Source organism: Cetorhinus maximus, chromosome 22 (genome assembly GCF_964194155.1).
Source record: "Cetorhinus maximus chromosome 22, sCetMax3.hap1.1, whole genome shotgun sequence".
Classification (NCBI taxonomy): domain Eukaryota; kingdom Metazoa; phylum Chordata; class Chondrichthyes; order Lamniformes; family Cetorhinidae; genus Cetorhinus; species Cetorhinus maximus.
In genome coordinates, this window is record NC_135900.1 from 45208495 (window position 1) to 45219573 (window position 11079).

The 11079-nt window shown below is 46.1% G+C and overlaps 1 protein-coding gene across 1 annotated transcript in view; it reads left to right on the forward strand.

Annotated features, from left to right (window-relative positions):
* LOC144696828 (stimulated by retinoic acid gene 8 protein homolog) overlaps positions 1 to 10750 on the forward strand; it is a 35565-nt gene extending 24815 nt beyond the window's left edge. Inside the window, exons 6-8 of the mRNA XM_078568575.1 lie at positions 2359 to 2447; positions 6323 to 6434; positions 10688 to 10750. Of these exons, the coding sequence (XP_078424701.1) occupies positions 2359 to 2447; positions 6323 to 6434; positions 10688 to 10750 (264 nt within the window). The remainder of the gene's footprint in view (positions 1 to 2358; positions 2448 to 6322; positions 6435 to 10687) is intronic.
* The last annotated feature ends 329 nt before the right edge of the window (positions 10751 to 11079 follow it).

The following is an 11079-nucleotide window of genomic DNA, read 5'->3' on the forward strand; positions in this document are numbered from 1 at the left end:
GCACCAACTGAGCTTGAGCCTGGTCCCCTGCAGTCCTCCAACTGCTGGCGCCATGGGCACTCTCTGTCTCCGCCAGCTCCTCCAGCTACTGTGAAGTGCCCTCACCGCTGTGCCCCGGGACACTAGCCGATGTTCTAATTCCCACCGAGGTGCTAGTATCTGCACTGGTGCCTGCCTGACAGAGATGGTGTGACGCTGGTGAGTCTGAGACTTCAGGGCCCTCAGGTGTGAGAGGGGGCCCCTGCTGCTCCTCCTCTCGGCCCTGCTCCGCTGATGCTGAAAGGAAGAACAAGAACATTAACAAGGACAGTTAACGTGGAGACAATGTCAATGTGCATCCCTGTCACCCCCCAGATCATTATGCACTCATCCTTCCATAAGCAATGGTCAAGCCATGTTGCAAACTTCAATCACTGAACATTCAGCACTGCCATGGCTGTTGGGAGAACAATGGTGACCTCAGTGTTGGGCACACATACCTGCCCATGGCACCCCTGCCTCACCGACACCGGTGGACCTGGGCGTATGGCACCTCTCCAAATCTAGGGCCTCCTGCTCAAAGCAGCTGAGAATCATCAACTGGGCCAGCCCTCTGCCAGCCCTCACCCGCTCAGTGGCATTATGTGCATTCCTCTCCTGAAAAGGAGAGAAGAGCATCGATTAGTGCTACTTGTATCTGGACTCTCTTTGCGGACGGCCCACCCCAACCAGAGTGGGACATTGCAGGGTGCCAGTGCCTCCTCACCGCTCTGCTGCCGAACATTAACACAAAGGTGCTAGGCCTGTTCCCCCACCGCCAGCCCCTTGGCCAAATGCTGCCTACATCACATTAGGCACCACAAGGTCTAACCTTCCATAGCAAGGAGGCGCAAGCATGTGGAGTGCAGAGCACAGCAAATCGATCAGTGCCATGCCACCTTGAAGCTCCCCTCTCAGCATGTCATCACCCTGACTTTGACATGTCCTGGAGTTCCAGCACTGTGCCTTGGTGCAGCTCCTCCAGGTTGCCCCCAAAACAGTCATGTGGGTCTCAGTGTACCACATGCTGCGGGTGCAGAACCCATCTCTTCACCACCCTCTCAGGGTGACCTTGGCATGGCCAATATCTGCTGGCCCACCCAGCGAAGGACACATGCCGTCAATGATTCAATGCAGTCACTACACTCAGACTTGGAGCTGGGGGGGGCACCAGGGGGGAAAGCCTACCTGCTGGATTCACTGACCAATGCCAACATGGTACTCGCCCTCCCTGAGCGCAACAGGTCATTGAAGCGCGTGCGAAACTGGATTCAGGTGCGTCGCACCACATCGTGGGAGCTCACCACCTCCGCCACCTCCTCCCAGGCACGTTTGGTTGTGTGGGGGCCTCCTCCTCCCATCCTGGGATACCAGGACCTCCTGTCGTGCTGTTACCTCCTCGAGGAGGGCAGCAAGGCAATCATCGGAAAAACGTGGGGCACAGTGCCCCTCCTGCCCTACCCCCCTGCCTGGCCTGCTCACCAGCAGCGCTCGGGGGACCCCTTCCACTGGCCCATGATTCAGCCTTTGAAAGGCTGCAGCAGCTTTTTAAAAACAGGCCGCCGGGTTGCCATTGGACCCAGCAGTCATTGCAGACCCATCGCTGCCCGCCCACTCCTACTGTCCTCGGGAGCTGCAGTTCACGTTGGTCGGGCCTTAATTGGCCTGCCCGCATAAAATGGCAGCGCGGACCCAATCACGGCAGCAATTAAGTCCGTGCCCACCCGCGCTTGCTCCCGCACCACCTGCCCGTCAGGCAGAAAATTCTGTCCATGATCCTCAAAGATAACTTGGATCCTTTTCATGGTGTTATTGAACTGGACAGGCATGTGTCAGAATCCATAATTACCTGATGTCAGTTAGGGTAATCAAGGAAGTTAGCTGTTACATTCCTTTCCTCTTTGCTTGTGCCCAAGGAAGATGGAACTCTGATGTAATTTAGCGAACCCTGATACTTTCTCAAGGGCAACTAGGGATGGGCATTAAATGCCAACAACGCCCACATCTCATGAATCAATAGTTTTTAAAAATTCTCCCAAGACTTCCTTGCTCGTTTGTCTTTTTTACAAGACCCATGGCATGTTTACCAGTCTACAATCTTGCAAGGTGTACAACTCATTCAGACTGTCGTTGTAACTAGTCTTTATCGGAAATCCCCAGTAATACTAGGATGTATATATCCTTCATTTTATTCCCAGCTTCAAGGTATTCAAGGATGAACCCGTTTAGTTTGCCTAGAATGCCTGCTGCAAAATGGTTTTGATGGCCAGATGTTTTACGGTAATTATTTTCTGTTGCTTGTGTAACGAAGATACCTTTTTTTTTCCCTCCTTTTTGTAGATGCTTTTTGAAGATGCATTTGATTTAGCTTCAGGCTTCTTGGTAAAATCAGAACTGAATACGCGAACAGGAATGAAACGGGAAAGCAGGTAGCAGATTTTTGTCTCTGTCCTTTGTTGTCATGCTAATAATTTTAATAGCATGGAAAGCAGTAAAAAATAAATCCTCAACATGTTTTATGGTAACCAGAATAACTGTGTTTGACATATTTGTCTCTATGTGGTTCAGAATTCCTTTATCCCTAGGAATGATCCATGTGTTTTGAGTTCTGCAATTTGCTACTGTTGGTAATATCTAAATGGATGTGGAATCTGCATCCCATTATGGTCAGGAAATAATCTATATTGCCTGACTCTCAGTAATATGATAGTGTTACCCAATGGGTTATATCAGTTAAAACCCTTGTCAGACGCACTGGATACTGTCATTTTGTCCAAATGACCACTTTAGTGTGATGAGGCCAAATATAAATCAATAAACCACCTTTCTGCTATCACTCACCTGTGTTTAGGTCCCTCCTCGATCTTATTGAACAGAGGAGCTTGAAGGGCCAAGTGACCTACTCCTGCTCTGAAGTTCTTGTTCCTGTGAGGCCTCGGTGGGTGTAGTACCGGCAGAACTCACTGCATCTCCGGTGGCACTGCTGAATACAGAAGAGCTGCCAGCCTCTGATTGGCCGTCAGCTCCCAGTGGATGGGACTTCCACCCTGGCGGCCCTTGATCCTGGGGGAAGGCCCACCACTGACTGGTCAAGTGCCTGAGTAACACAAGATATGGCACGCTTTCCAGTAGCAAGGTACCCTCTGGTGATTCCATGGTCCTTAACTCTTCATAAGCCTTGTTTCTTCAAACCGGGAATTCTTCCTCACCAGCACTCTGCTTTGTGATTAATCCGAAATCATTCTTTTTTTCCGGCTTGGCATAGCAGCACCCGTGGTGGGTCATCTTCCTCCAGATCCATTGGTCTGACTGACTCTGAGCATCTGAGAGTCTGGACAGCAGCACCATCAGCTACACCCTCCTTTAAGTCAAGGTGTTAGAACTTGCACCTGACTTTGCATAAGTATCAATTTGAGTTTCTGGCTCCATAACAAGCAGCTCAAATAGGTTTGTCTCCGGACAGACTTAGTATAAGGTCACATGGGTTTGTCTCTGGGCAGATCCCATAGGAGGTCCCATTCCCCTCTCCAAACTACTCTATTTTACCTTGAATTAAAGGAAAAAGTTTAAAAGTCCAACATTCATTACACTAACCAATGGAGCGTTTTCCCACTAACTCCTTTTCACCTTAGTTTGTTAGAGCTCCTTGGCGTTATATCCATTATGCTCGCATTGGCAGCCTTCTTGAACTGCTGCACTCTTCAACCTCTCTCTTTTTAAGACCCTTTTGAAAACCCATCCCCTTCACCAAGCTTTTGATCATCCCTCCTAATATCACCTTCTTTGGCTTAGTGCCTGTTTTATTGATAGAGTGTTGGAACATTTTTGTATGTTAAATACTCTATAAAAGTGCAGGCTAATTTTGTAGTTCAATTGGTTGTCCTTGGAGATTTAACTTGAAAATAAATGTTTCAACTGTCAGAGCTTGTTTATTTCTTCAGCAAGTTAACACTATTATTGGCAATGTTAAATATATTTTAAAGTCCTTCCACACTAGCTTGAAATTGTGCGGGTTTAATAAACCTTTTAAACATCTGTTTGATTGCATTGAAAGAACTGACCTGGAATTTAGTTCTTTTCTAATCCTTTATTTGAAGAGATCCAAAACCAATCTAACTTTTTCAGATCAGAGGAGAAATGCTATAGAATAAGAAAATTTCAAGAGCAAAAATTTTAGGGCAGAATTTTGTCCTTGGCGTGCAGGGTCGGCGGACGGGGGCAGTCGACAGTGCACAGCGATTTCACGCTGGTGAGCCAACTAAGGCCCACCCAGCATGATACACGAGCGGCAGCGCTGAGCACTGCCTATGCAGGAGGGGGAGAAGAGGGCGAGCAGGCCTAGCGCGAATTTCGCGCTTGCACGCAAGAGAGTGCTGAATATACTGAAGAATATATTGAAAAAATGATTAAACAACAGAAAAATTTAATAAAACATGTCCCCTCATGTGACTGTCACATGAGCAGGGACATGTTTTTAAATAAAAATTAAAGTTTTTATTTCATTTGTATTTGCTTTTGGAAACCTAATCCCGCCCATGGATGAGGTTTCCAAAAAAATGCAAAGGCTGCTTGGCCTTTTCACCTGCCCACCAACCGTTAGGTTGAACAGGCAGTGAAAAATTAACGTCAATTGATAACTTAATGGCCTTAATAGGCTGTTTAATTGTTGGCAGGCACGTTGACGACTCCAGCGCGCCCCTGCCGACCGAACTATCATGCGACTGTGCGTTGACATCAGCATGCTTGGCCGACGTCATCACGCATCATTTCACGCTCGGTCGGGTCAGGTTAAAAATTCTGGCCATAGTAAAGTTGTGTTTTTAAATTTAAATAAGGACAAAGGTGAGCGGGGCCTGGAACTTTGTTAACTCAAAGTTATTATAATTAGGCAGCATTTCCTTAATGTTTTCCCCTGCCTGGTTGATGCTTTGTAACGACAAAGCTGAAAAAGAAATCTCTTTTTCAAGATCTTCCGTCTCACTGAGGAGGCTTTCGGGCCAATCCACATCTAACAACCTGCTCTGAAAACTCTGCTCACATTTTGACACCTGTGACAAATTACACCACAGCAACTGAGACAATCCACAACTTTCTAAAACAATCCACAACATTCTAAAAAAAAGTCAATTTGCCCTGTCTCCCAATGTTAACAGATCCTTTAAAAAAATTCCAGGATCTGACTTTAGATCCGCGTCTTCGCCAAGAACCAATCAGTTCTTTCTTGTGCCATACCCTAGCTGTGTACCTAATTTCGATGAAATCCATCTGCTAGTTTTTGAGATGTAGGGCTGGATTTTATGCAGCCTGATGCAGCGGGAACCATGGTGGCTGGGATCACTTAATTGCAGGAGAGGCCCGCCAGTCTCCGGTGGCAGCAAATCCTCTTCCGATTAAATCAGAGGGCAGAAAGGACTAAGACAGGGCTCCCAGCCATCAGCAGCGGGATGTCAGTTATGCTCAGTAATGTGCCAATTGACACCTATTATCCCTGAGCCCACTGCAGTTTAGTGGTTTCCTGCGCCCTCGGAAGTCTGCCCAATAAAACCGGTCGGATTTGCCTTCGGCCTCCCCAGGGATGGTTCCCACACCATCGGGCAGTCTGTGCTCGATTAAGCGACTGGGCTGTTGGGCAGGGCTACTGAAAGCCATCCCCTTGCCCTTGCCTACAAGTCCCCTCCCAATGCCCACGACCCCACACCACAACCCCCATCCCACCTTCGCTTACTTCTGGCTTGGGGAGTCCCTCTGTGATTCTGGGTCTCGGGTGGGTGCAATACGGCCAGCAGCCACTACTCCTGCTGGTGCTGATGGCATAAGTTGTTGGCCTCTGATTGGCCGGCAAGTCTTAGCAGGCAGGACTTCTGCTGCTGGGGACCTTAATCACGGGAAAGGCCCAACAGCAGCCACTTAAGTGCCTAAAGGGCATTTGATTCCACTGAGCCTCATGGAACTGACAGGGGTTCTCCGCCAGTTCTCCAACTGGTGGGTAAGACCTCCCCTGGCCACCTGACAAAATCCTGACCATATTGTTTACAGCAAACAGACTGGTAAACAGAGGCATAAACATTACCTCTGCCCACTCTCAGTGGCAGAGATTAAGAAGTGTGACAAGAATGTGAAAACAGGAAATAAAATTTTTGTAGACAATTTGTGCAGACGTAAGAGTTTTTAATATTTTACAGAGATAATGCTTTATTTGGTAGGAAAGTCACTATCTTGTGTTTGTACTAAAAATAATATTGGTCACATAAATATTGATGTACTGATGTCACTGCCTTTATTTCCTCTGTGATTGTATTAAAAGCTCCATCTTCACTCATTGTTCCTCTGAAAATCCAGAAGAGACATGCATGCTATACAAACAGATAATTAATTTTGTGATGGCTCGATCTGGTACAGTCACACATCACTCACAGGTAAGAGTTCACAATGAAGTAAAGCACAGCAGCAAAGTCTTGAGTTTGGGTTCTGATGTAAGTGGGGTAACATTGAAAATCTAAATTTCCCTACCAGAAAACTCGCGTAAAGAAGTTTTTTTTGCTAACAAGGTGGGACTAAGTGCTTTGCATTTAAAGTATTTGACCTGCAGTTATTTTCTTTTTAATATTATTTTTCCCCATTTTCTCCGCCTCTTTTGCTGAGGTGAGAGTGGCTGCCCTTGACATCAAGGCAGCATTTGATCGAGTGTGATATCAAGGAGCTCTGGCAAAACTGGAGTCAATGGGAATTGGGGGGAAACTCTCCACTGGTTGGAGTCATACCGAGCACAAAGGAAGATGGTTGTGGTTGTTGGTGGTCAATCATCTCAGCTTCAGGACATCACTGCAGGAGTTCCTCAGGGTAGTGTCCTAGGCCCAACCTTCTTCAGCTGCTTCATCAATGACCTTCCCTCTGTTGTAAGGTCAGAGGTTGGGATGTTTGCTAATGATTGCGCAATGTTCAGTAGCATTCGAGACTGGGCTGATAAGTGGCAAGTAACATTCACGCCACATAAGAGCCAGACAATGATCATCTCCGATAAGAGGGAATCCAACCATCGCCCCATGACAATCAAAGACATTACTATTGCTGAATTCCCCTCCATCAACATCATGGGGGTTACCATTGACCAGAAACTGAACTGGACCAGCCATATAAATGCTGTGGCTACAAGAGCAGGTTAGAGGCTGGGAATTCTGAGGTGAGTAACTCAACTCCTGACTCCACAAAGCCTGTCCGCCATCTACAAGGCACGAGTCAGGAGTCCGAGGCACAAAGGAGGGTGTATGATCTTAGGTGAGAGCCCCAAATGCGCACTCCAAGGATGTATTCCCCCCTTTGGGGGTAGGCAGGAACGTGGAGTTGAGGTTGAAATCAGATCAGCCATGACCTTATTGAATGGCGGAGCAGGCTCGAGGGGCTGAGTGGCCTACTCCTGGTCCTAATTCATGTGTTCATATGTTCCTTCCTACGCTTTCACCAGCATTGGTAAAAAAACGGCCTTTCCACTCTCGCCCGCTTTCCACTGCTCAGCATATTATGGCAGTGGAGGCCAATTTATGCCCTTAGGTGTCCATTAATTGGGCTAGTGGGATCATAAACCACCCCACGCCCCGTATTATGAGGAGCGGGTTGGGAGTGGGTGGGAGGATGGTGGGCTACCCAACCATCATATTTTATGTGCCCCTCTCCGAAAACAGGCTGGGCAGGGTGGTGGTAAAATCCACCCCTATATCACTGTTCCTTCACAATTGCTGGGTAAAAAACGTTGAACTCCTTCTCTAACAATACTCCATATGTCCCGACACCACATGGACTGCAACAATTTAAAAAGGTGGCTCATCACCACCTTCTCAATGGCAATTAGGGTTGGGCAACAAATGCGAATCCCATGAAAGAATAAAAAAACACTGGGCCCTGTCACAAGTAGTGATGAATGTGAACGGGGAAGTACACATTTCATGGAGTTGACTGCGATTTTGTTCTTACCTGATATCGATGCGTACACACTTTCAAGCAATGGTCACTGGACAGTGGTCTCTGGAGTGGAATCCCTGCTATTAGTTCCTCACCTGAGGTTGGCAATGAGGTCAATAGTAAGAAGCCATTGCATTTGAGATCGGTCAATTCAATCATCATCGTTGTCTAAGTGGTGTAGGCAACCGTTGTCTTCCAAACTTTCCAATCATAGAAACAGTGGGTGACCTCTGTGGGAGCTGTGGTTAATCTAGTCTTTAATGTTGTCTAACTGCTTCCTTCGCTGTTGACTTCTTGCACTTCTTCCTTTCATCCTTCTGCTGGTAATTAGGCACCACAACCCTTCTGCACGAATAAGGTGCAGACCAAAAAATCAGACCTCATGCCTTCTGGTGTGTGCCACTCAGTATTACTGTGAGATCTATTTTCATGGACAAGTCCCAACTCCGTGTCTTTCTGAAGCTCTGAAGAAGGGTCATACGGACTTGAAACGTTAACTTTGTTTTTCTCTCCTGTCAGACCTGCTGAGTTTTTCCAGCATTTTCTGTTTTTGTTTCGGATTTCCAGCATCTGCAGTATTTTGCTTTTATCCCTATGTCTTTCAATATCCTTACCTTGAAATCTGGATGAGCTTTCAATAATTTGTTCAGTGAGCAGCAAATCCTGTCTGGTAATTGCTTATAGCTATGAAACTTACTCAATGCCTCCATAAGATCTTACTTCAATCTTTGAAAACAGCAGTACATCACACCAGAATTAGTTTTAACTTATCAAATATCAAATATTTTTATTTCCAAAGATGAACAAGCATGTACATGAGCCATCCTTTCAGGTAACTTCTAAATAAACTGAATATTAAAATATTGTAACTAAGTGCTAGGCCAAATCTTTGCTCACAGTGTTTCTTGTCCTAACATTTGTTACTATTGTAGGACCTAAGTTAACTAAAATGTCATGGAAAATTCAACAGCAATATAGTGCAGCTGCAGGAAATCTGAAACAAGATGCTGGGCATACCCAGTAGGTCAGGCGACTTATGTGGAGTGAAACAGAGTTAATGTTTCAGGTGATGACCTTTTGTCAGAGTTGGAAAATGTTATAAATGTAACATGTTCTAAATGAGTGCAGATGCAGGGAGTGGTGGGGGGCAGGGGAGAGGACAGAACAAAAAGGAAAGATCTGTAACAAGGTGGAAAGCAGAAGGGATGATGGTGCAAGGAAAAATGGAGTGGTAATGGAACAAGTTAAGAGAAGAAAAGGTGAGTGAAGAAGAGCTGTGAATGGCGATAGTAGAGTCATTTTCAGCACTTGTTCTCTGAAAGAATGGGAGCAGTGGTTCAGCAGAGGCTGAAACTGTTGAACTTAACATTAACTGTAGTAGGTTGTAAAGTGCCTAATCAAAAGTGTCTGTTGACCATCATTGGAACAGTGTAGGAGGTCATGGACAGTGAGGTCAGAGTGGGAGTGGGGCGGAGAATTAAAATTACAGGCAGTCGGAAGCTCAGGGTCACTCATTTGGACTGAACAGAGGTTCTGCAAAGCGATCACCCAATCAGCATTTGATCTGCCCAGTGTAGAGGAGAATGCATCATGGGAAATGCATACAATATACTAAATTGAAAGAAGTGCAAATAAATCACTGTTCCACCTGGCAGAAGTGCTTGGGGTCCTGGATGGTGTATGGGAAGGTAAAGGGGCAGGTGTTACATCTCCTGTGCTTTCATGGGATTGGAGAGGATGGTAAAAGTGATGGAAGAATGGGTTTGGATTTCATAAGGGAACAGTCCCTTTGGATTACTGAAAGGGGAAATTCTAACTGGCTTTCCCTCCTTCAGGAATCCAGAATGATTTAGTTCCTTCTCTGAGAAACCCAAGGTTTTGGGCACAATTTTAACTGCCAAGGGGAGGAAGGTTCAACCCCTTAAAGTGGCAATGACCATCTCCAACAGGGATGAGCAATAAATGCTGGCCTAGCCAGTGATGCTCATATCACATGAAAGAATAAATTAAAAAAGACTGCCTAACCACATCTCCTTGACATTCAATAGCATTACCATCGTCGAATTCTCCAATATCAACAACCCGGACGAGGGGGTGGGGCAGAGTTCATAATTGAACAGAAGCTTAACTAGACTAGCCACACAAATACCCTGGCTACAAGAGCAAGAGAGAAGCTGGGTATTTTGCAGAGAGTGATTGACCTGACTTCAAAAACGCAAAAAAAATCTTCCCACTTTGGGGAGGCTTTGGGAAGCCAGGTCGAACATTCTCTGCAATTTATTCTTTCATGTGATGCGGGCGTCACTGGCTAGGCCAGCATTTATTGCCCATCCCTGTTGGAGCTGGTCATTGCCTGGCATTTGTGTGGCCTCTTTGCCTATTTACACCACTCTAATGATCTTACTGTAAAAAGGCCAGATTTATCAGATCATCAGCAGGAAACTTGCTCTCTTGTACCACTTCTAAGTGCTTCTTCAGAGTTAGGATCCCTGCACTGGGATTATCCCTAGGACAAGTGAACCTATTATTTTCTCTGATTAATTTTGAAGCATATGCTGTTTGGAGAATGACTGTCTCCGCCTTTACCATTGCAGGGGATTGAGGACTATCTAAACATCTAGTTCCTGAATAGCATGTTGGTTCCGGTTCCCAGGTACAATTCAGCCATTCACCCATTGTTAGTATTGATTAATTTCACTATTTTGTTTCCCAGATCCATTCTGGGTTCCAAAAGTCTGGTAATGGAGAATTGACAGGCTGCAGGGACTCCTGGTAATAGAGAACTGGGCACAGGCTGCAGGGACTGTGGACAACATCCCAACAACTGGGACCGGTGCTGTTCCGAATTTTTGAAAAAAAATACTGGTTGACCAGTCAGAAGGTTGTTGTTTTAGACAACGTGATCAGCTGTAATTGATTGCGCAGATTGTCCTCCCTTTGTTAATAAATGACTCTCCTCCTCTCTCTGCAGGAGAGTTCCCCCAATGTTGATGATGAGACAGTTCTGCTGAGGTGCACAGAAACATTCGATGATGATCTGTAATTAAGGGAGCATCTGCAAACGAATTCCGACATAACCAGAGATACAGAAAGCAAACGATTAGA